The 25,528-nt window shown below is 43.6% G+C and overlaps 1 protein-coding gene across 6 annotated transcripts in view; it reads left to right on the top strand.

The window, feature by feature from the left end:
• Positions 1 to 25,072, top strand: part of LOC139421473 (myosin-binding protein C, fast-type-like) — a 46,061-nt gene extending 20,989 nt beyond the window's left edge. For 2 of the 6 annotated variants that reach the window (XM_071172415.1, XM_071172414.1), the window contains 26 exons: positions 4,464 to 4,538; positions 4,693 to 4,841; positions 4,987 to 5,104; positions 5,344 to 5,392; positions 8,506 to 8,562; positions 8,645 to 8,817; positions 9,036 to 9,168; positions 9,363 to 9,487; positions 10,717 to 10,822; positions 10,976 to 11,136; positions 11,275 to 11,440; positions 11,737 to 11,843; positions 11,972 to 12,001; positions 12,123 to 12,262; positions 12,455 to 12,614; positions 12,890 to 12,994; positions 13,235 to 13,423; positions 13,548 to 13,682; positions 13,849 to 14,016; positions 14,198 to 14,286; positions 14,561 to 14,756; positions 17,052 to 17,191; positions 17,416 to 17,575; positions 19,799 to 19,935; positions 23,667 to 23,853; positions 24,613 to 25,072. In XM_071172415.1, coding sequence (XP_071028516.1) covers positions 4,464 to 4,538; positions 4,693 to 4,841; positions 4,987 to 5,104; positions 5,344 to 5,392; positions 8,506 to 8,562; positions 8,645 to 8,817; positions 9,036 to 9,168; positions 9,363 to 9,487; positions 10,717 to 10,822; positions 10,976 to 11,136; positions 11,275 to 11,440; positions 11,737 to 11,843; positions 11,972 to 12,001; positions 12,123 to 12,262; positions 12,455 to 12,614; positions 12,890 to 12,994; positions 13,235 to 13,423; positions 13,548 to 13,682; positions 13,849 to 14,016; positions 14,198 to 14,286; positions 14,561 to 14,756; positions 17,052 to 17,191; positions 17,416 to 17,575; positions 19,799 to 19,935; positions 23,667 to 23,853; positions 24,613 to 24,653 — 3,296 coding nt within the window. In that variant the 3' untranslated portion in view covers positions 24,654 to 25,072. Of the gene's footprint in view, positions 1 to 1,863; positions 1,885 to 3,244; positions 3,266 to 3,612; positions 3,628 to 4,463; positions 4,539 to 4,692; positions 4,842 to 4,986; positions 5,105 to 5,343; positions 5,393 to 8,031; positions 8,056 to 8,505; positions 8,563 to 8,644; positions 8,818 to 9,035; positions 9,169 to 9,362; positions 9,488 to 10,716; positions 10,823 to 10,975; positions 11,137 to 11,274; positions 11,441 to 11,736; positions 11,844 to 11,971; positions 12,002 to 12,122; positions 12,263 to 12,454; positions 12,615 to 12,889; positions 12,995 to 13,234; positions 13,424 to 13,547; positions 13,683 to 13,848; positions 14,017 to 14,197; positions 14,287 to 14,560; positions 14,757 to 17,051; positions 17,192 to 17,415; positions 17,576 to 19,798; positions 19,936 to 23,666; positions 23,854 to 24,612 lie in introns of all 6 variants that reach the window. The other 4 variants (XM_071172409.1, XM_071172412.1, XM_071172410.1 and 1 more) reach the window with 4 other exon arrangements.
• Positions 25,073 to 25,528: the final 456 nt, after the last annotated feature.

Consider the following 25,528-nt stretch of genomic DNA (forward strand, 5'->3'; position numbering starts at 1 on the left):
ACTCAAACCAGATATTTTCTACATTGTAGAATAATAGTGAAGACATCAAAACTATGAAATAACACATATGGAATCATGTAGTAACCAAAAAAGTGTTAAGCAAATCAAAATAGATTTTAGATTCTTCAAAGTAGCCACCATTTGCCTTGATGACAGCTTGCACACTCTTGGCATTTTCTAAATCAGCTTCATGAGGAATGATTTTCCAACAGTCTTGAAGGAGTTCCCACATATGCTGAGCACTATTTGTCCGCTTTTCCTTCACTCTGCGGTCCAACTCATCCCAAACTATCTCAATTGGGTTGAGGTTGGGTGATTGTGGAGGCCAGGACATCTGATGCAGCACTCATCACTCTCCTTCTTGGTAAAATAGCCCTTACACAGCCTGGAGGTGTGTTTTGGGTCATTGTCCTGTTGAAAAACTAATTATATTCCCACTAAGTGCAAACCAGATGGGATGGCATATCGCTGCAGAATGCTGTGGTAGCCATGCTGGTTAAGTGTGCCTTGAATTCTAAATAAATCACAGACGGTGTCACCATTAAAGCACTCCCACACCATCACACCACACCCCCAATGCTTTATGGTGGGAACCACACATGCGGAGATCATCCGTTCACCTACTCTGCGTCTCGCAAAGACATGGCGGTTGGAACCAAAAATTTGGACTCATCAGACCAAAGGACAGATTTCCGCCAGTCTAATGACCATTGCTCGTGTTTTTTGGCCCAAGCAAGTCTCTTCTTATTATTGTTGTCCTTTAGTAGTGGTTTCTTTGCAGCAATTTGACCATGAAGGCCTGATTCACGCAGTCTCCTCTGAACAGTTGATGTTGAGATGTGTCTGTTACTTGAATTCTGTGAAGCATTTATTTGGGCTGTAATCTGAGGTGTATTTAACTCTAATGAACCTGTCCTCTGCAGCAGAGCTAACTCTGGGTCTTCCTTTCCTGTGGAAGTCCTCATGAGAGCCAATTTTATCATAGCGCTTGATGGTTTTTGCGACTGTTCTTGACGTGTTCTGCATTGACTTACCTTCATGTCTTGATGTACTGTCATTTCTCTTTGCTTATTTGAGCTGTTCTTGACATAATATGGAGTTGGTATTTTACCAAATAGGGCTAAATTCTGTATACCACCTCTACCTTGTCACAACACAACTGATCAAACACATTAGGAAGGAAATAAATTCCACAAATTAACTTTTAACAAGACACACCTGTTAATTTAAATGCATTCCAGGTAAAAATCTCATGAAGCTGGTTGAGAGAATGCCAAGAGTGTGCAAAGCTGTCATCAAGGCAAAGGGTGGATACTTTGAAGAATCTGAAATATAATATATCACTTTTTTGGTTACTACATTATTCCATATATGCTATTTCATAGTTTTGATGTCTTTGCTATTATTCTGCAATTTAGAAAATAGTAAAAGTAAAGAAAAGCCCTTGAATGAGTAGGTGTGTCCAAACTTTTGACTGATACTGTATATATTAGCATTCTCGTCATACTTAACCATAAAACCTTTTACTTTCTTTTATCAGAGGTGAGGCACCCTGAGACAAGGAAGGGTACTGTAACAAAAAGGATTGTAGTGCAGTGACTGTATGAATGCACAAATGTATCAATGCATTCTGCATTTGTGTGTATTTGTATAAACCAGCATGTATGCCAGTGTCATCATGGGTAAGCCTATGTATGTTTGTATGTCTTGTTTTTATGATCTAGTATTTCATATATTCATATAGCCACAACTTTTTTCTCCAGTCACAGACTCCGTACACAGGGACAGTATATTTGGTTGTTGTTTAACCCTTCACTGTCCGCAGTACTAATGTCTATGTACCAATTGTTTCTTTTCATTTAGAGGGAAGTGAGTGCAGAGATGGTAAGGAAAGGAAACAATACACAACTCCCCCTCTGTGTTTGTGTGTTCGTATGCTTCCCTGCTTCCTGTCAATCACCTGGTTAACGTGCATGTCTGTCAGTCTCAGTCACGGCACGGTGTGTCGGTGACCTGAGTGTCCGTCACGGTGGACTGACAAACGGAGACTACTGAATCCTGGGATTGCTCTGGCGATGGCCGTCAGTAATGGAAAAGATCCTGCAGGCCTATTTGATGGGTTTATGGATACTGTATCATTTATGTAGAGATCTTTAGGAATCATCTGTTGAGGAGTTAGACCCAGAGAATCAGTCTGACAGATAGTTGCTAGAGATCAGCGGTGAGTTTCCCAAAAACATTAAGATCATATTGGCAAAATGGCATAAAATCATAATTTTTCTATTGCTTATGAATGGACTTAAGATGATCTTTATGATATTCATGTTTTGGGGAAAACCCTGATCTGTTGAGATTAGACATTACATGATACAGTATCATGGTTTCGCCAAAGCATCCAAGTGAAGGAATTGTATTAAACATCAAATGACCTTGACTTGAAATTGATGCAGAGTGAAAACGTAATCTAAATTACAAATGACCAAATGATATATACTGTATATATTTACTCTGGGTATATATCGTGACCTGTGTGTATGTGTGCACTTACTAAGGTAATGGTTTAATAGAAGGATAAGTTGATGATAAGTTTTGCTGTTTTGTTGCGTTAGTTCAAATATTGTTCCTGCACAATACCATATCCCTTATCATTGATCACTGTATTGCAAAAGATGTTGATATGAAATATCAAGGTATTATCTGTTCCTGAAGTGTTACAGTAATAATCAATTAAGTGATATTTACCTACAGTAATATCTCCCATAATACGCATTATCCCCCAAAATGATCTTACTGAAGAATTGTTATGGTTTTGATGGGTGCCGGTTCTGCTGTTCCATTTGAGGTGTTTATCGCTGCACTCCCAACCTCTCACAGTTTCAAACCGCAGCGACTTTCCAATGTGAGAGTGAAATGGTGTAAAGAGCTGAAGGAAAAGTGTCCCTTGGGTGCTGGTCCAGGATCAGCTTGACCTATTCAAATTCTTACTGAAATTATTTAAATCACACTAGAGAACTGAGCCTGGATCTGTGCACAGGGGTCACTTGATTCCAATCAAATTAACTGAGCCCATAAAAGCAGAGAGAGGGGCATATGCGGTGTGACTCTGAGTTTATGGAGGTGCATGACCTCACTTGATTCTTGACCCTTGTTCCATTCTCTCGACAACCTTTTCACCCAATCGATTGGTCAATCAATATGGCTTTTTACCTGCTTCTCAATGCTTATAAACTCTCTTTTTCCATAGAGCTCTTGTCAGATTCAGAAGGTGAGAGAACAAATAAATTGTGTTCCATTTGCACAGCTAATAATTCCCCTAAATTCTCAATAATAATAATAGTAATGATGAGTACAGTGTCACCAACTGGTTTGAATTTGACGAGTGAGGAAATAACTCATTAACCGTCTAGTTTTTACCTCCATTTTGAAAAGAAAGGAAATGTTCATCCAAGTTAGAGAGGGAAGAGAGAGACATTAAGTGTGTGTGAGAGAGCACCTGCAGGTCAGGTTTTCATAGCTGCTCAGTAAACGCTCATCCTTCAGATTACAGTAAAGATACTGCAGCTAATGTGTTCCCCCGCTGTGTTTCTCTCTCTCTCTTTCTCCCTGATACAGAATTGCCCGATGATGGTAAGACAAACAAATACTTAAGCTTGTATTTGTCTATCTGCTGACACAAAACAATGCAATCCTTTTTTTGAAAAGGAGGGAGCACGCAAAGGAACAGGAGCGAGCAGTCATGCTTTGATAATATCACAACATTAAAGAGCTATATTTACTTTTGTCACAGTGGGAGAAGACTAGTGGAAAGGGATGGATAAACACGTCTTCAGATGTGTTGTTAGTTCCTTGTTCATTCCCAGGTGGGCTTACCTTACTGCTGTTAGAGGCCCTCTTCTGGTGGTGACTAGACGCTTGGATACTGACCCTCAGTTAAATACATTAGAATAATGGAGACATTTCAGGGAGTGGAAGCACATGCCGCAGCACTTTTCTCTGTCTTTGAGAAAAGCTGTTGCTAAATGTGGATATTTTTTATTTTACCTTTATTTAACTAGGCAAGTCAGTTAAGAACAAATTCTTATTTTCAATGACAGCCTAGGATCAGTGGGTTAACTGTTCAGGGGCAGAACGACAGATTTGTATCTTGTCAGCTCGGGGGTTTGAACTTGCAACCTTCCGGTTACTAGTCCAACGCTCTAACCACTAGGCTACCCTGCCGCCCCGGCAGTCGCAGGGTGAACAAAGACTAGCTTTACCTCTGACATTTGAACTTGCTGCCTAGCAGACAAAATATTAATAAATTAATGGTATTTATAAACAAAGGTTAGGTGCTTTGGTCTAATGTTTGGTTTTCTGTCTCTACTTGTCTGTTCACTGATGTTGTTGTGTCTATGATGTCTGATGAGCAGTCATCCATGACCTTATTCTAACCCCTGACCTCTATGACCTCTCCCTACTTTTAGAAACTGTCCCAGGAGGGCAGTCCGAGCTGACCGGACTATTTGTAGAGAGGCCAGAGAGCACTACAGTAATCAAAGGTGAGACCCCTGCCCTCTTGCCCCTCTCTGAGACATACTGTAGCACTCTGAAGTTTGGATTGACACTCACATACGGATCATGCATAAGAACCCTAAAAACACCATTATCCAGAGGTCAGAATTTCTGATTGCTGATGTAAATTGTGGGTGGCAGGGAAGAACGTCACCTTTGTGGCTAAAGTGGACTCATCTGACCTACTGAGGAAGCCCAACATGAAATGGCTGAAAGGGAAGTGGCTGGACCTGGGCAGCAAGGCTGGCAAGCACGTGCAGTTTAAAGAAACCTATGACAGGAACTCCAAGGTGTGTGTGTGTGTCATTGTTTTCACATTCTCTCAAATCTGCACAAGTGAAAGTCTACTGTGTTACTCTTTTGTGTGTGTGTACTGTGTGTGTGCGTGTATATATTGTAAGGGTGTATGTCTTCCTCTCTCCCTATCTCAACCAGGTCTACACATATGAGATGAGCATCATCAAAGTAGTGGAAGGAGACGCAGGTGGCTACCGTTGTGAGGCCACCTCCAAAGACAAGTGTGACAGCTGTACATTTGAAGTCACAGTGGAAGGTGGGTCCCTCCCAGGCCATCATTGTCAGCCATTTAGTCATGTATCTGTCACTTAACCTGTGGTCAGTGAGTTTGTCAGTAAGTCATTCAATATTTGATACAGAATGTTTAATGATAAAGCAGGTAGTGTATATGTGTTTCAGTGTCAGTACTCAGTCCAATATTCTTCCTGATTTTTCAACTGTCTGTCAGTTAGTCCAGTGTTCCTCTCACCGTTCCCTCCCTCTGTCATGTTTCAGCCGTACAAGAGGAGCAGCCCGCCAACATCCTGGATGCCTTCAAGCGATCGTGAGTGTCACTGTCAGGGTGGTTCCATTCAACATATCATCTGTCTTTCTCTCCCACCTCACATATGTTGGTTATTCTCTCTATCTTTGCCTCCGGGCAACTGTCCCACTCTGAGTATATCTGACTGTCTTTCTGGCTCCCATATCTGTGTTTGTAGGTGTCTTTGGTATATCTGTGTCAGTCACGTTGTCTGTGTGCGTTTTAGCTTCACTGTATGTCTGTCATTGTACTATACATCTGCCTTTTCTATGTCTTTATCTGTGTATTCATGTCTATTTGTGTCTCTGTGACTTACTAATGTGTCTCTGTGACTTACTAATGTGTCTCTGACTTACTGGTGTGTATCTGTGACTTACTAATGTGTCTCTTTGACTTACTGGTGTGTCTCTGTGACTTACTGGTGTGTCTCTGTGACTTACTAATGTGTCTCTGTGACTTAATAATGTGTATCTGTGACTTACTGGTGTGTCTCTGTGACTTACTGGTGTGTCTCTGTGACTTACTGGTGTGTCTCTGTGACTTACTGGTGTGTCTCTGTGACTTACTGGTGTGTCTCTATGACTTACTAATGTGTCTCTGACTTACTAATGTGTCTCTGTGACTTACTAATGTGTCTCTGTGACTTACTGGTGTGTCTCTGTGACTTACTAATGTGTCTCTGTGACTTACTAATGTGTCTCTGTGACTTACGAATGTGTCTCTGTGACTTACTGGTGTGTCTCTGTGACTTACTAATGTGTCTCTGTGTCTTACTAATGAGTCTCTGTGACTTACTGGTGTGTCTCTGTGACTTACTGGTGTGTCTCTGTGACTTACTGGTGTGTCTCTGTGACTTACTGGTGTGTCTCTGTGACTTACTAATGTGTCTCTGTGACTTACTAATGTGTCTCTGTGAATTACTGGTGTGTCTCTGTGACTTAATAATGTGTCTCTGTGACTTACTAATGTGTCTCTGTGACTTACTAATGTGTCTCTGTGACTTACTAATGGGTCTCTGTGACTTACTGGTGTGTCTCTGTGACTTACTAATGTGTCTCTGTGACTTACTAATGTGTCTCTGTGACTTACTAATGTGTCTCTGTGACTTACTGGTGTGTCTCTGTGAGTTACTAATGTGTCTCTGTGACTTACTAATGGGTCTCTGTGACTTACTGGTGGGTCTCTGTGACTTAATAATGTGTCTCTGTGACTTACTAATGTGTCTCTGTGACTTACTAATGTGTCTCTGTGACTTACTAATGGGTCTCTGTGACTTACTGGTGTGTCTCTGTGAGTTACTAATGTGTCTCTGTGACTTACTAATGGGTCTCTGTGACTTACCTGTATGTTTGTTTGTGTGTTTTTATGTTTCAGTTGTACATTGTGTCCATATGTTTCTATTTCTGTGTCTGTTCACTATGTATATCTCTGTATCTCTGTATTCGTGTGTCTTCTCTTCCCTGTCTCCAAAGACTTGTTTCAACATGTGTGCAGCAGCTCTGTCTCTCACTGTGAAGATGTAGAAAATCCCTGTTTGTTGGCATAGTGCTGCCGCCAGTCAGTTCACTCTAGTTACTGTTTTAAATATGATTTCCTCTCCTGGTCAGACAAAAAGCAAGGGTAAGACAGGAAACACAACGTGCAAAGGACCATTTCAGATTGTGTTTTTGTTTATTTTGTGAATTTTGGTATGAAGAAAAGAGAATGAAAAGATATGAAAAAATAGATGCGTTACAAGTGTGAATTAAAGTGTGAAAACTGAAGATGCCAAAAAACCTTCAACATCCCAAAGGTTGCTGGATGGGTTAGTGTTGACCTTGCCACAGTATGTGGTGGTCTTTGCGTTCCAACTCCCACTGTCAGTAAGTATGGAGAATCCAGTCATTGCGATTCATCCGTGTGTACCCCCATCTTCCTCCTCAGCGATTCCATGTCTGGCCTTGCTGCCTCTCTGTTATAAGGCAGCCTTGTCCTAAGCTTATTCCAGAACCTGAATCCATTGTGTGTTCTGAATATATTATTTGGGATTCCCTTCCGTGTGCTTCCATATTCCCACCTTTGTAATTCTTCATCTGTCCACTCTGTGTGTTCAGATGTGAAATAGCCCATGCTTCCCCTCATGTGTTCTTTGTCATGTGAGGCTATTTCTGGTACTGTACGTCTGGCCCATTGACAAGGCCTCAAGTGGAACTAGTGTATATTTCCCATGGATTACATACATTAGAGATGCAATCATGAGGTGTTTATGTGAGTGTAAGAAAAGCTCTGTGTGTGTGTGTGTTTTAGCAGTACCTGTGCGTGTACATTTACACAGTATTTACCTTGTATATATGTGTCAATGTACAGCCTTGTACAAGTACAGTGTATCTGTGTTTGGGTTACATACAGCAACAAATAGAGGTCAATACTGAATGTTTGTGTGTGTGTGTGTGTGTGTGTGTGTGTGTGTGTGTGTGTGTGTGTGTGTGTGTGTGTGTGTGTGTGTGTGTGTGTGTGTGTGTGTGTGTGTGTGTGTGTGTGTGTGTGTGTGTGTGTGTGTGTGTGTGTACACTAGTATGCTGTTTTTATGTCCCATTGAATTTAGGCGGGCAAAGTGTCAGTATGCGCCTTATGCTATGCTCTATATGCTCACTCATTACCATCCTGTTTTGTGTTATCAGAGGCATAAAAGGCGCCAAAAAAGGGTAAGACATGGCTACAGACACTGTGCGATACTGTGCAACCACAGTGTACTGTCTGTATATTTGTGTGTACAGTATATGAGAATTCCGACCTGTTATAACTTTTATATCAATACTGTATTGTTGATGTCAGGGAAAGTGAATGTAGGTATGGATGTTTGTGTGTGTGTGTGTGTTCGTCTTAGCAGGGTACAGTGTAGTACCATCTACTGTATGTCCAGTACCATTCGTTCACTTCCATATTTTTTGTAAACTAACAATGATTCACTACTATAGCATTGAAATAGCACAGCTATTCATTGTTGATTGATCTTATGGGAAACCTTAATATACAATAAGTATATTTGTATGTACAGTATACTGTATGTTATGTTTGAAATGACCGACTCCTCTAACCTGACCTAACACTGTAGGAAACCTAATTCTCCCACTCGTAACCTTTCTTGTCCCCAGGGGAGATGCAGGAGAGGATGCAGGTGACCTGGACTTCAGTGCCCTCCTCAAAAAAAGGTAGGAGTGGAGTTAACTCCATTATGAACAATCACACATACTCTCACACACACAATCAATCTCCTCTCCCCCTCTCTTTCAGGGAAAAAAAGGCGAGGGACGAGCCCAAAGAGGAAGTGGATGTGTGGGAGATCCTGAAGGATGCTAAGCCATGTGACTATGAGAAGATTGCCTTTGACTATGGCATCACAGACCTCAGGGGCCTGCTCAAGAGACTGAAGAAGATGAAGAAGGTGGAACCCAAGAAGAGTGACGGTGAGGGGAGAGAAAGGGGGGGATACTGGAGGAGGAAGTAGGCAAGCTGTGGACATTTCTACTTGAGAGTGTTTGGGACAGGGAATGCTTTATTATAGTGAATGCCTGAGGGTCTCTGAAAGGGAGGTAGTCTGGTGTAGTGTTGCTTGGGTTATTCTGGTTGTTGTGTCTGGTGTGTAAAGGCTGGAGACATAACAGTGGTTCTTTCCCTCCCTCAGCCTTCCTGAAGAAGCTAGAGCAATGTTACTCTGTGGACAAGGGCAAGAGGACCCAGATGCATGTTGAGCTCCATGACCCCAACGTTCAGGTCAAATGGCTGAAGAACGGAGTGGAGATCAAACCCTCTGCCAAGTGAGACTGGCTGATTTGTGTGCGTGTGCGTGTGTGCGCGTGTGTGTGATTGTCAGTATATTTGACTATATGAGCGTGTGAGTCATTCATTTGTCGATGAGTTGAGTGAGCGACACTCGGTCACTAGTGTATTTGTCTGTCCTCTCTGTTTTCTGCCAGTGTCTCTCTCTGCCCCTGTCTGTCTGTCATGCCAGGTATGTGTTTGAGTGCGTGGGCAACAAACGGACACTCACCATCAACAAGAGCAACCTGTCTGACGATGCAGCCTATGAGTGTGTGGTGGGAGAGGAGAAGAGCTTCACTGAAGTCTTTGTCAAAGGTAACCACTCAGCATCTTTACATAGGGTGTTTGAGGGGAGGGAGTTGTTCCCTGCTTAGTTCAGTGTCTGAGTGTGTAGTGTCTGTCAACATTTACTGTGTATGCAGTACATGTCTCAATGTTTATATGTATGTGTGTATTAATGTCTATGAACAGTAAGTTTGCACAACGTTGTCGTCCTATATTTATTGTCCAGTTTGTAGCGTGTCTTATGCGTGTTCTGTGTGTCTTGTTGATTTTGGGTAGAGGGGCAAAGATGCATTTGCTCCTCAATCATCACGTGCTTTGCTCTCTCTCTGTGCCCATTCATTTCATGCTGTTTTTGCATTTATCAGACCGTACAGCAACGGGTAAGTTTCCCACACAGACGCCATTCCAGTGTGACAACCACAGTATGTTGTTGTGTGTATTTAGACGTCCCTATTGCTTCTGTCAGTGTTTATATCAATGCCGTACGTGTTGATGTGTCTAACGTGAGAGAAGGTGTACGTGTGTTTAGCGGATGGAAGCTAGCTTAGCATCGATCACACAGTTCAGTCACCTTCTGGAGACCTGAAGTACTGCCCCCCCCCCTGCCCCCCCCCCCAAAAAAAAACATCCAGGGCTTTTGCGGTATAGCACTTTTGGCGGAAACTTCTGAGTACGTTGTTGTGTTGTTGTTGTGAGCATGGTACTGTATGGGAGCCCTCGGCGGACGGGTTCATGTTACAGTGGTGCCGTGACTCAGACATCAACTCTGGTATCTATCATCTGCTGAGGTTGCTGAGGAAAAGGAGGTCAGAGGGAGGTGGATGTAGAGGACGGCAGCTAACGGATGCTAGCTTAGCATCACGCATTCACACAGTGATGATGATGTCACCTTCCCAGAGACCTGAGGTACAGTCTCCCCCATACCACAACAGCTCAGTTCTCTGTTTCTATAGCAGTATTAACAGAGACTATGGAGGACATTGTGTTGTTGTGAAACATGGTATCGAATCCTGGTGCGGACTGGTACATGTTAGGTGTTCGTGTCTTTGTGTTAGCACATTATACAGTGCTGTGCCATGAAATCTTCAGCTTCATCATTCTTCCACTTCTTCCTCATTATTCTTCTGCTTACTTTGGTGTTGAGTGATCAAGTCTTTGTTGGTGAGTTTTCCTGTAAGTGTGGTTGTGTATGTGTGTAACTTCCCCATGGTGTTTGTATGAGGTGTATGAGTTGTGTTGACGGCTGTGTCTATCCACAGAGCCCCCAGTCACCATCACCAAGCTGCTGGACGATGTGCATGTAGTGGTGGGAGAGAAGGTGGAGTTTGAGTGTGAGGTGTCAGAGGAAGGAGCCAACGTCAAATGGTGAGGCACTCATTCTAATACCCTTTTTAATCAAATGACTAACTAACTAAATCAATCAATCTTTGTTACAGCTGTGGCATTTGTGTGTATATGTGACTCATCACCACTGTTAAACGCTATTTCTATGTCTGTGTGTGTCTCACCCGTGCTCAGGATGAAAGATGGAGTTGAGCTGACCAAGGATGGGAAGTACAGGATAAAGAAGGATGGGAAGAAACACACTCTGGTCATCAATGAAGCAACCATAGAGGACATCGGAATGTACTATGTTTACACTAATGGGGGAGAATCCAAAGGAGAACTGGAAGTGGAAGGTACCACTTCCAGATATCATACAGTACACTAAATAAGGAAATGTTTTATTAACTTCATTTTTGGAAGAGTCTGAAATGCTGTCTCTTTCTGTTTTCTCTTTCTCTTTCCTTCCCTTCATCTCTACCCCTGGTGCTCAGCCAAGGAGCTGGAGGTTCTGCAGAGTATAGCTGACCTGTCGGTGAAGGCGTGTGAACAGGCCATGTTCAAGTGTGAGGTGTCTGATGAGAAGGTGGTGGGCAAGTGGTTCAAGGACGGTGTGGAGGTCAAACCCGGCAACCGCATCAAGATGTCACACATCGGAAGGTATGGCATCACATTGCTGGGGCCTTGGGGGGGAGGGGTGGGTCCTCATTGAGTTGCAGTAACTTCAGACAGGCCTGTCAGTACAGTACATATTCTCACTAGCTAGACCCACCTATGGCAGGTGATTTTTGCCATAGCAACACTGGTCATGCAGGGAAGGAGCTTTCCCATGTGTCTTTTTACTTGATATTGCATAATGAAGCATGTTGCCTGGGTAACTGTGCTTTGCATAATTGTGGGTCACTGCAAGTGTCTGTTGTCTCCTTGGTAACGTTGGGTTGCCTTTGGTTCTCCAGGATCCACAAGCTGACGATTGATGACGTGAAGCCGCAGGACGAAGGAAACTACACCTTTGTCCCTGAAGGATACGCACTCTCCCTCTCCGCTAAACTCAACTTCATTGGTGAGTGAGAGAGTGAGTGAGAGAGAGCAAGAAAGAGAGAGAGACTCCTCTAAGTTTTACTGAGTACAATGAAGCAGAGCCTGCATTTTAAACGATACTGATTCATGTGTTTTCCCTGTTAATCTCAGAAATCAAGATCGAATATGTTCCACGCCAAGGTAGGTGTGGCTATTGTCACCTATCATCTGTTGGCATTACCTATTTATTACAGTGTATTTAATACTGTGATAATCACCCAGGACCCCCTGTCCCTCTCTGACATTCCTCCGCTCCTCACAGACCCTCCCAAAATCCACCTGGACACCAGTAGCACGGGCAGCAAGAACACCATTGTTGTGGTGGCTGGCAACAAGCTCCGCCTTGATGTGGAGATCACAGGAGAGCCTGTCCCCACTGTGTGCTGGATGAAAGGAGACACTGTGAGGATCTAGTCTTTCTGTTACATCCTCCTCACACACACATCAAACTCCTGCCCCAGCATGCCTCTCTAAGGAAGGCAGGGTGTCACTCACATTAATCAACCATTAGGTCATCCAGGTTACACCCAGTAGCTGAATCACCAGACAGTGTCAGTCCAGTTGTCTAAGTGCCCTCCCTGTTCCTGTCTCTAGGTGATATCGGAGGCGGAGGGCAGAGTGAGGGTGGAAACCAGGACCACTCTGAGCAGCTTTGTCATTGAGGGGGCGGAGAGGCCAGACGAAGGCCAGTACTCCATCATAGTGACCAACCCAGCCGGAGAGGACAGGGCTGAGCTCAATGTCAAGATTGTTGGTCAGTGGTACTCTCTGTTTCCTTCTCTCTCTCTTCTCTCTCTTTCCAGTCTTCTACTCTCTCTCTCTACACTCCTCTCCTCTTTCCCCCACATCTCCCTGCTCTCCCTTTCTCTCTCTGTGTCTTGTTCTCCCCTCTTATGCAGTATATGTGTAAACAGATATGTAAAAACAATTCACTAAGAGAGATTCAATAATAGATGTGACATTAAGTTAGAACCCATTCTGAGCTGGTAAGAACACCTCTGTCCTGACTGTTCCCCCTGTCCACTCCAGATGTGCCTAACCCTCCAGAGAACGTCAGATGTATGGGAGTTGGCGAGGACACAGCCACCATTACATGGGATCCCCCCAAATTTGACGGGGGTGCGCCCATCAAAGGTGCACCTTTCCTATTTTTACATCTATCTGTTGAGCTATCAGACTCTCTTTCCTCTGGGTTAACAGGCTTCTGTTAACCTCTCTCATTACATTGGTAAGATCTAATGATGTCTCTCTGTGAAGATGTCGCACTGTGAAGATGTCTCTCTGTGATGATGTAATGTCGCTCTGTGATGATGTCACTGTGATAATGTCGGTCTGTAATGATGTAATGTCGCTCTGTGATGACGTCACTCGCAGGCTACCTGATGGAGAGGAAGAAGCAGGGTTCCTCCAGGTGGACCAAGCTGAACTTTGAGGTGTTTGAGTCAACCACGTACGAGGCTAAGAAGATGATTGAGGGTGTTTTTTATGAGATGAGAGTGTTTGCTGTCAACGGGATCGGGATCTCCCAGCCCAGCGGCAACTCAAAGCCCTTCATGCCCATAGGTGGGTAGACACTTATTACTAGAGCAGTGGAGAGAAGCCTTTCAATTTCCTGATACTCTACTTATACAGCTTACCTCGGTCTTCCTCTCCTCTTAACTATTCTCTCTCTCTCTCTCTCTCTCAGCCCCTACCAGTGAGCCCACTCGTCTGACGGTGGAGGATGTGACAGACAGCACATGTGCCCTGAAGTGGCGTCCTCCAGAGAGAGTTGGAGCAGGGGGCGTTGACGGGTACATAATCGAGTGGTGCAAAGAAGGAGGTGAAGGAGGATTTGGGGATTGTTCAATAACATTATTATTCCTTCTAATTCACTAATCGCTCCCATAGAATTCCTATATAGAATTCCTATAAAACCCTACAAATGAACCATCTCATTTCCAAGTGGATGACAATGAATACTCTTCTGCTATTGGTCCATCCCTCAGAGGATAACTGGGTGGAAGCCAATAAGGAGCCAGTGGACAAGAACACGTACCGTGTGAAGGGGCTGCCAACAGGAGAGAAGCTCTTGTTCAGAGTGGTGGCTATGAACATCGCTGGACGCAGCCCCCCCTGCACCATGAAACAGTCTGTCATCATCAGAGAGATCATGGGTCAGACTCACACGCATGCATGGACGCACACACACACACACACACACACACACACACACACACACACACACACACACACACACACACACACATCTCATTAGACCTCTGACACACACGGTATACACAGCCACTTCCATTACTTATGTGTTGACATTCCTCTCTGTCTCCCTCCATGTCTCAGAGAACCCAAAGATCCGCCTGCCTCGCCAGCTAAGAACCAAGTTCATCAGGAAAGTGGGCGAGAAGATCAACCTGGTCATCCCCTTCCAGGTCTGAGAACACCTAACACCACACAGTAGTAATCTTCCCCAGGCTAGAGGCAGGGCTGACTTCATGTTATCTGGGTCTCAGTGTGTGAAAAGAAGAGCAATCATTGTCCTGTAATGCAAAAACAAACCAATCAGAAAATGGGATATTCTTGCCAGTCTACACCTTTCTCACTTTAGGGTGTTCCTCCTGCTCTTCTCCTGTAGCAGCATCTCACTCTTTAATTCAGTAAATGTCATTTTCATTCACTGACCATATCACCCCTCTGTTTCCCCAGGGGAAGCCTCGCCCCGTGGTCAACTGGCTGAAAGATGGTGAGCCCCTGGAGAATAAGTCGGTGGGCATCCGCACCAGTGACTTTGACACCATCCTGTTCATCCGCTCGGCAGAAAGGGACCACTCTGGGACGTACACCCTGTCTGTCAAGATAGACAACATGCAGGACAAGGCTGACATACACATCCAGATCGTAGGTCAGTCACTGGCACCAACATCATTAGGGGCTCTGGTCAAAAGTAGTGCACTATATAGGCAATAGGGTTTCCATTTGGGATGGAGGCCATATGTACAGTGGCAAGAAAAAGTATGTGAACCCTTCGGATGTATCTGGATTTCTGCATCAGTTGGTCATACAATTAGATCTGATCTTCATCCAAGTCACAACAATAGACAAACACAGTCTGCTTTAACTAATAACACACAAAGTATTGTATTTGTCTTGTCTATATTGAGTACATCATTTAAACATTTGCAGTGTAGGTTGGAAAAGGTATGTGAACCCCTAGGCTAATGACTTCTCTAAAAGCTAATTGGAGTCAGGAGTCAGCTAACCTGAAATACAATCTTTGAGATGAGATTGGAGATGTTGGTAAGAGCTGGCCTGCCCTATAAAAAACATTCACAAAATTTGAGTTTGCTATTCACAAGAAGCATTGCCTGATGTGAACCATGCCTTGAACAAAAGAGATCTCAGAAGACCCAAGATTAAGAATTGGTGACTTGCATAAAGCTGGAAAGGGTTACAAAAGTATCTCTAAAAGCTTGATGTTCATCAGTCCACAGTAAGACAAATTGTCTATAAATGGAGAAAGTTCATCACGGTTGCTACCCTCCCTAGCAGTGGCCGTCCTGCAAAGATGACTGCAAGAGCACAGCGCAGAATGCTCAATGAGGTTAAGAAGAATCCTAGAGTGTCAGCTAAAGACTTACAGAAATCTCTGGAACATGCTAACATCTCTGTTGACGAGTCTACGATATGTAAAACACTGTTCATGGAAGGACACCACAGAAGAAGCAACTGCTGTCCAAAAAAAACATTGCTGCACGTCTGAAGTTCGCAAAAGAGCATCTGGATGTTCCACAGTGCTACTGGCAAAATATTCTGGGGACAGATGAAACTACAGTTGAGTTGTTTGGAAGGAACACACAACACTATGTGTGGAGAAAAAAGGCACAGCATACCAACATCAAAACCTCATCCCAACTGTAAAGTATGGTGAAGGGAGCATCATGGTTTGGAGCTGCCTCAGGGCCTGGACAGCTTGCTATCAACGACGAAAAATGAATTCCCAAGTTTATCAAGACATTTTGCAGGAGAATGTAAGGCTATCTATCCGCCAATTGAAGCTCAACAGACGTTGGGGGATGCCACAGGACAACGACCCAAAACACAGAAGTAAATACGCCTTCTGGAGTGGCCCAGTCAGAGTCCTGACCTCAACCCGATTGAGATGCTGTGGCATGACCTCGAGAGCGGTTCACACCAGGCATCCCAAGAATATTGCTAAACTGAAACAGTTTTGTAAAGAGGAATGGTCCAAAATTCCTCCTGACCGTTGTGCAGGTCTGATCCGCAACTACAGAAAACGTTTGGTTGAGGTTATTGCTGCCAAAGGAGGGTCAACCAGTTATTAAATCCAAGGGTACCCACCCTGCACTGTGAATGTTTACACGGTGTGAATGTTTACACAGTGTGTCAATAAAGACATGAAAACGTATAATTGTTTGTGTGTTATTAATTTAAGCAGACTGTTTGTGTGTTGTTGTGATTTAGATGAAGATCAGATCAAATTGTATGACCAGTTTAAGCAGAAGTCCAGGGATTCCAAAGGGTTCACCTCCTTTTCCTTGCCACTGTAACTGTATGTCCCCACTCACCCTTCAGTCACTATACCTAGTATGTTGTACTACTTATTACAGTCAAATATGGAGCCACCATGATGCAATGACTTAAATCTAGGATGACAACCCAGAGTTTAATGTGATGATAATTCCTCATTTAATCCTCGGAGGGAATCATCAAAGAAGCTGATTCCAGTCTTCCTCTCCTCTCTTCTTAATCCTTCCCTCCTGCCCTGACTGCCACCGTACCGCCGCATGGCTCCCTCCCTCCCCTCTTTCGCTCCTTCCTGCTCCCTTTAGCACCCGTGTGAGGGTCAGGGTGCTGTATGGCTGGGTGGGTGGATTATGCAGTGGGGTTCCATTGGCATTATTGGTGTGTAGACCGGGATTAGGGTGGGATTAGGGGCCTTTGTCTCCTTTCCCCTGCTGGGAGGTGAGCTAATGAGAGGGCCCAGCCTCCTCAGATCAGCCCCCACACACATTTAGTCACAGCAGCAGCAGCACGGCAGAGACCAGGATTAATGACAAACATACTGGAGTACTGACGTACATGAGACACACTCCACATGCTCCATTTTCGCTGTCTGTTAAAAGAGATCTCTTTCTCACTGACACACAATGTACTCTCCCCCCTCCCCCCCTCACAGACAAGCCAGGTCCTCCTATAAATGTGATGGTAACAGATGTGTGGGGCTTCAATGCTGCTCTGGAGTGGAAGCCCCCCAAAGACACAGGCAACACTGAGATCATCGGCTACACCATCCAGAAGGCTGACAAGAAGACCCAGGTCTCCAACTCCCTCCTCTGTCTTTCCTCATCTCTCTCTATAGCTCTCTCTTTCTTTACTGTGTATCCACCTCACCTCTCCTTCTCTGCCCTCTCTACCCTCGTCCTCTGTTCTCAAACATCTGCCTCTATATATCCACATATCATCCCCTTTTTTTTCAACCTCTCTAGTTCTCTGTAAACATATTTCTCTCTCTCTCTCCCTCTCCTTCTCTCTCTGGTCAGGGTTGGTTCACAGTGTATGAGCACAACCGCCGGCCCAGCTGCACAGCGTCTGACCTGGTCATGGGGAACGAGTACTCCTTCCGTGTGTTCAGTGAGAACATCTGTGGCTTGAGCGATGAGGTGGCCTTCAGCAAGAACACTGCCATCATAGGCAAAACAGGTAACACACTACAATACTACACCATACTATACCCCCCTGCACACTCACGCAAACACGCACACACCATCGCTGTGCAAATGTAGCCTGTCATTACAGCCATAAACAGTGATGCACTTTCAAAAGGCAAGATCGAGAAATAAACTGAGTTTTACACCAGCATTTTGAGATTAAAGTCATTCATAGCTATTAGCAGCCAATATCAACTAGGGATATCATGTCACTTCTCTGGAGTCCAGAGCAAGCCAGGTCATATGGTCTACCTGTATGTATCGGAGGATGGAAACCATGGTTAGGGTAAGCACTAGCCTACAGTATGTCAATCTACTATCCCCCATAGTGCAAAAGTTGACCTATTGTATTGGTCAACTTGGTCTTCTGTGTGAGAAAGTAATATTCCAAACTTAGTCTGGGACAGTTGTAGGATGTGATAGATCCCAAATTAATACAACCACTAGCATCAACAAACACTTTTAAAGGCATTGAGGCTGATGCAACAGATCAGAATGTTTCTCTTAAAATGTTGATAAACTATTAGGCAATTTCTTCATATTATAAGCGCAGCAATGCGCACACGACAGTGTGAATGTTCCAAATGCAATCAATTAGTGGGAAAACACCATTCTAAAAAGTAACCACAAATGAGATTATGCATGTACTGCTTTATTATAGAGATGCATTTTTATGGTGAAAATGATCTTCCCCAAATTTGAATAACGCGTCATTCACAAGTGATAACGCATCATTCACGCATCATTCACAAGTGATAACGCATCATTCACGCATCATTCACAAGTGATAACGCATCATTCACGCATCATTCACAAGTGATAACGCATCATTCACGCATCATTCACAAGTGATAACGCATCATTCACAAGTGATAACGCATCATTCACAAGTGATAACGCATCATTCACAAGTGATAACGCATCATTCACAAGTGATAAAGCATCATTCACAAGTGATACCACATCATTCACAAGTGATAACACATCATTCATAAGTGATAGGTTAATATTGTCACCCATCAGACTAATCTTTATTTATTATTGTCTTTACATAACTAAATTTCACACACATTATTTAGTATTTGATTTAGAATGTACCATTATCCACGTGTCGGAACGGGCAGGGGGAAAAAATACATCTATGCACTTAAATAGCGAATAGAGGACGATTTTCACGTGGTTCATTTTCATGCCACCCAGGTCAGCTAATCTCCTGTTGTAAAGAGAAGCAATATGCTTAATATTATGAAAGTTGAGAAATAAATATAGTGGGCCTAGCCCATAGAAAGCTGACGGGATCCTCCTCCTTTTAATAGAGGCCGTGAAAACTCTGTTGTCTCACACATGGGCTTTTCTCATGGGCTCTCATGAAGTGTTTTGATTTGATTTTCGATTACATTTGCATTGATGCCAGAGTGATTAGAGGGACAATAGAGTGCTCAGTACCAGGCAGTTAGCAAGTTTGGTAGGCTGCTAATGATCATCAGCAGCATCAGAGCTTGGAGAAGTCTAGTTACTGTGACTAAACGGTCACATGGAATTTGACTGCGGTCATAACTCGTGACCGCCGGCCATAACTCGTGACCGCCGGCGTGGCCATAATACAGTCACCGTAACAGCCTAACCATGGTCTGTCTGTAGTCTATTTCTGTCTGTAGTCTATTTTCTTCATATTCTGGTGAATTTATTACATCTTCACCCCATAAGTAAAAAAATACTGTTACAGTGTTACAGCTATCTTTAGAAATATAGCCAGTACTAGCCACCCAAACCTTCTAAAATGTGAAAATAATCAATGAAATTGCCAGGTAGCCTATTGTTCTGGCAAAGATGTGTTCGTAGCAGATTGCTAAACTTTATGTAGCTGATTTAAAATGTGTGAAAAAATTATGTTTCAAACTTGCGACCCCCCCTCCCCTCCACAAAACCTTCTTGCGAACCCCAGTTTGAGAACCACTACACTACACAATACTATACTAAACCAAATGTAGTATGTAGATATAATAGACAACATGTGGTCCTCTGTAGCTCAGTTGCTGCTTGTAATGCCAGGATAGTGGGTTTGATTCCCGGGACAGCCATACGTAAAATGTATGCACGCATGACTGTCAGTCCCTTTGGATAGAAGCACCTGCTAAATGGCATTTATTAATATTATTATTATATAGCTTAATAAACACAGCTATCACAGTCCCCATCTATATCCCTCCCTCAGATCTGGAGTACAACAAACCAGCCTTCAAAGAGAAGGACATGAGCAGCTCCCCCAAGTTTACAGCTCCCCTAGTGGACAGGGTTGTTGTTGCAGGCTACAGTACTGCCATCAGCTGTGCTGTCCGGGCCTACCCTAAGGTGAGGGTGTGTATGTGGGGGGGGGGGGGGCAGTACCTTAATTAAGTGTTTGAGTGTGTGTTGAGAGAGCGAGAACAAGAAGCTGTTTGAAGGTGCGTTTGTGTGTCACAAGCTATGGTTCCATTAACTTGTCCGGTGACTTTTCAACATTTAGAAAGTTGGCATAGAAAATAGATGCGACAATTGCCTGCTATAGGGTGCGTTTCCATTTAACAATCTTGTGTCGATAAAAACAGCTGGACGTAATGATGTTACACCTAAAATACAAATGTAGTGGTTGAAGTGTTTCCATTACCATTTAGTCAAATTTTACATTAATAAATTGGCAACAACCTGTCACCCTTCCCACCTATCTGTTTCATGTTTCAGGCCGGTTGTGATACACAGCCGGTTGTGATACAGCCTGGAATTGAACCAGGGTCTGTAGTGACGCCTCTAGCACTGCGATGCAGGCATTCCTGAAAATCAGGACAATCCATGTACTGCAAAGAAACGTGGATCAGGGGCGTGGATCAGAAAACCAGTCACTATCTGGTGTGACCACCATTTGACTCATGCAGCGCAACACATCTCCTTCACATAGAGTTGATCCGGCTGTTGATTGTGGCTTGTGGAATGTTGTCCCAATCCTCTTCAATGGCTGTGTGAAGTTGCTGGTTTATGTCGGGAACTGGAACACACTGTTGTACACGTCGATCCAGAGCATCCCAAATATGCTCAATGTGTGACATGTCTGGTGAGTATGCAGGCAATGGAATAACTTCCAGGAATTGTGTACAGTTCCTTGCGACATGGGGCTGTGCATTATCATGCTGAAACATGAGGTGATGGCGGCAGATGAATGGCACGACAATGGGCCTCAGGATCTCGTCACGGTATCAATGTGCATTCAAATTGCCGTCGAGGAAATGCAGTTGTGTTTGTTGCCCGTAGCTTATGCATGGCCACAGGGGCGCAACTTTCATTGGGGACATGTCCCCCCCACATTCTGAAATTGCATTTTTGTCCCCCATAGTTTTATCATTGGAATGTGATACAAAACGAGGAAACTGCTTTAGAACCTTGCAGATGTCTCCGAGTGGTCAGTTAGGCTGTCTGGAGTATTTATCCAACTGGATAAAAACCAAAGTTGTTCCCCTGCCTGCATGCCTGCCCATACCACAACCCAACCACCACCACGGGGCACTCTGTTCACAACGTTGACATCAGCAAACCGCTCGCCAACAACGCTGTCTGCCATCTGCCCAGTACAGTTGAAACTGGGAATAATCCGTGAAGAGCACACTTCTTTAGCGTGCCAGTGGCCATCGAAGGTGAGCATTTGCCCACTGATGTCGGTTACGATGCCCAACTGCAGTCAAGTCAAGACCCTGGTGAAGACGACGAGCACGCAGATGAGCTTCCCTGAGACGGTTTCTGACAGTTTGTGGAGAAATTTGATTGTGCAAACCCACAGTTTCATCAGCTGCCCGGGTGGCTGGTTTCAGACAATCCCACTGCAAGGACCTGATGCCGGAGATGAGAAGCAGGTACTGGGAGTCAAACATTTATTCAGGAACAGATATAGAACACGACAGGAACAGCATCAGCCCACGGGTAAACAAGGACATATGACAAACACAATACGGAATAATGCGGACACAGGGAATACAACCAAGGAACAGACAGATATACAGGGGGTAATCAACAAAGTGATTACAAAGAGTCCAATGAGCGCAGCATGTTGGTAACAGGTGTGTAGGATGACGGGTAGCCTGGCGCCCTCGAGGGCCAGGGAGGTGGAGCGGGAGCAGGCGTGACACCCACAGGTGAAGAAGCCAGATATGGATGTCCTGGGCTAGTCTAAAACGACTTTGGTAGAGAAATGAACATTCAATTCTCTGGCAACAGCTCTGGTGGACACTCCTGCAGTCAGCATGCCAATTGCACACTCCCTAAAAACTTGAGACATCTGTGGCCATTGTGTTGCGACAAAACTTCACATTTTAGAGTGGCCTTTTATTGTCCTAAGCAAAAGGTACACCTGTGTAATGGTCATGCTGTTTAATCAGCTTCTTGATATGCCACACCTGTCAGGGAGATGGATTATCTTGGCAGAAATGCTCACTAACAGGGATGTAAACAAATCTGTGCACAAAATTGGAGCGGAATAACCTTTTTGTGCATATGGGATCTTTTATTTCAGATCATGAAATATGGGACCAACACTGTACATGTTGTGTTTATATTTTTGTTCAGTGTAGTTGGAAAAATGTATATTGTAAGCATAGAATTAAATGTGGAGTGGAGCTTTATAGTTACTCGGTGACATCACGTGCACCCGGGTACCTTAACCTGTTGCGACGACCAAACCCGGATCCGGGATTCTATTTATAGACCTAAGCTCATTACCATAACGCAACGTTAACTATTCATGAAAATCGCAAATGAAATGAAATAAATATGCTAGCTCTCAAGCTTAGCCTTTTGTTAACAACACTGTCATCTCAGATTTTCAAAATATGCTTTTCAACCATAGGAAAACAATCATTTGTGTAACAGTAGCTAGCTAGCGTAGCATTTAGCGTTAGCATTAGCGTTAGCATTAGCGTTAGCATTTAGCAGGCAACTATCACAAAAACAAGTAAAGCCTTCAAATAAAATAACTTACCTTTGAAGAACTTCTGATGTTTTCAATGAGGAGACTCTCAGTTAGATAGCAGATGCTCCGTTTTTCCAAAAAGATTCTTTGTGTATTAGAAATAGCTCCGTTTTGTACATCACATTTGGCTACCAAAAAAAAAAAAAAAAAAAAAAAAAAAAAAAAAAAAAAAAACGAAAATTCAGCCCTCAAAACGCGAACTTTTTTCCAAATGAACTCCATAATATCGACTGAAACATGGCAAACGTGGTTTAGAATCAATCCTCAAGGTGTTTTTCCACATATCTCTTCAATGATATATCCTTCGTGGAAGCCTGGTTTCTCCTTGCTCTCAAATGGAAAAATAATTGCACCTGGCTTTACGCTCCAATTTCGACGCAGGGACACCAGGCGGACACTTGGAAAATGTAGTCTCTTATGGTCAATCTTCCAATGATATGCCTACAAATACGTCACAATGCTGCTAACACTTTGGGGGAACGACAGAAAGTGTAGGCTCATTCCTTGCGCAATCACAGCCATATAAGGAGACAATGGAAAACAGAGCTTCAGAAATTCTGCTCATTTCCTGGTTGATGCATCATCTTGGTTTCGCCTGTAGAATGAGTTCTGGGGCACTTACAGACAATATCTTTGCAGATTCTGAAACTTCAGAGTGTTTTCTTTCAAAAACTGTCAAGAATATGCATAGTCGAGCATCTTTTCGTGACAAAATATCGCGCTTAAAACGGGAACGTTTTTTATCCAAAAATGAAATAGCGCCCCTAGAGATCAAAGAGGTTAAATGATTAGGCAATCATCATTTATTCTGAAAAACATCATTTCCATCTTTTTTTCACAAATAAAGAAAAATGACTAAAATCCACCCCTTTTGAATCGATAAAACTGTTATCGTTCTTCAGAAAATGTCTCCTATATCTGCCTTTCCATTACACATGTTACTTTGATATTGCTTTTGTTGAATAAACCGGGGTCAATGGAAAATTGCCTAGTGAGTTGGTGATGTATATTTCAAGGCCAAATGTTTCCCCAATTAAAATTAAAGTCCCTCCCTCCTCTCTTAACCCCCCCTCTCCCATCCTCTCCTCAGGCTAAGATAGTGTGGATGAAGAACAAGATGATCATTGGGGAGGATCCTAAATTCTTGATGCAGAACAACCAGGGGGTGTTGACCCTGAACATCAGGAAGCCCGGCCAGTTTGACGGGGGCAAGTACTCCTGTAAGGCCATCAACGACCTGGGGGAGGACGAGGTGGAGTGCAGGCTGGAAGTCCGAGGTACTGGCTCACACACACACACACACTGTCACGCATTCACACATAGACATGCACAAACACGCACACACACACACAATTCAACTCCTATCATACTCAGCATGAGACAGACTTTTATTGGCAGTCAATAGTTGTCTAACTAATCATCAGTTATCATCCGGTAAACCCATTATTACAAAGCTGGTCATGGATTCACAATCTATGACTTATGATTATCGCTTGTTGGGAACACTCTGATAGTGTGTAATTTTCCCTAACAAGATTAAATGTAGAGATTGTGAGTGTATGATTCAGGCAGTTGTACAGAATACAAATCATCATATTATACTGAACAAAAATATAAACAACAATCTACGAAGTTATACTTCATAGAAGGAAATCAGTCAATTTAAATAAATTCATATGGCCCTAATCTATGGATTTCACATGATTGGGCAGGGGCACAGCCATGGGTGGGACTGGAAGGGCATAGGCCCACCCACTTGGGAGCCAGGTTTTTCCCCACAAAAGGGCCTGTTACAGAAATTCTCACGAACAGGGATGTAAACAAATTTGTGCACAACATTTAAGAGTAATAACAGAAATGCTCACTAACAGGGATGTAAACAAATTTGTGCACAACATTTAAGAGTAATAACAGAAATGGGACCAACACTTTGTTGCTTTTATATATATATATATATATAGGAGGGAGATTAAAGTAGGATAAATTCCCCCTCTAGCCTCTCTTTCATGGTGAGTCTCTCTCTCTGCCCTCCCCAGTCTTAAAGGAGAAGAAAGAAGGAGACGAGGAGAAGAAATGAGCGACAGTGACCGATAGAAACACCAGAGGATACAGTTCTGCATGAATCATAATGGATTATGTATAACAGGATAGATGTGAATAAATATGATTAGAATAAAAAACTGGTGATGTTTTCTAAATATGCTCTCTCTATCTCCCTCTCTCTCTCATTCTTCCTCTCTCTATCTCCCTCTCTCTCTCTTTCTTCCTCTCTCTATCCCTCTCGTTCTCACATCCTCACCAGTGGCATGTCAAATACCATATCGGTAATAACTGAATGAATTATGATAATAACAGACCACTACATTGAGACAAGCTAATTGAGAGTAGTAATAGAGTACCTTAATAATGGCTGAATATTACAGCTCAGAGATGGATTCTTCTTATCTGTGACATGAACCTGTCAGTGCAACACACATAAAACAGTCATTTACCAAAGCATTGTCAGTGTTGTGTGTGAGGTCCCGCGCGGGTTTATCACGGCTGGTGGAATTTATGATTGTAATTCTGCTAGTGAAAGCATTGGTGTGTGTGTGTGTGTGTGTGTGTGTGTGTGCACCTACCTTCCATCATATTGGTTGCATTAGGTATGTGGAGTGGAGGGTAGGTAATAGGTATGGGGAGTGTAAGGGTAGGGAATGGGGAGGGGAAGTAATAGGTATGGGGAGTGGAGGGTGGGTAATAGGTATGGGGAGTGGAGGGTAGGTAATAGGTATGGGGAGTGTAAGGGTAGGGAATGGGGAGGGGAAGTAATAGGTATGGGGAGTGGAGGGTAGGTAATAGGTATGGGGAGTGTAAGGGTAGGGAATGGGGAGGGGAAGTAATAGGTATGGGGAGTGGAGGGTAGGTAATAGGTATGGGGAGTGTAAGGGTAGGGAATGGGGAGGGGAAGTA

Source organism: Oncorhynchus clarkii, chromosome 12, assembly GCF_045791955.1.
Source record: "Oncorhynchus clarkii lewisi isolate Uvic-CL-2024 chromosome 12, UVic_Ocla_1.0, whole genome shotgun sequence".
NCBI lineage: Eukaryota > Metazoa > Chordata > Actinopteri > Salmoniformes > Salmonidae > Oncorhynchus > Oncorhynchus clarkii.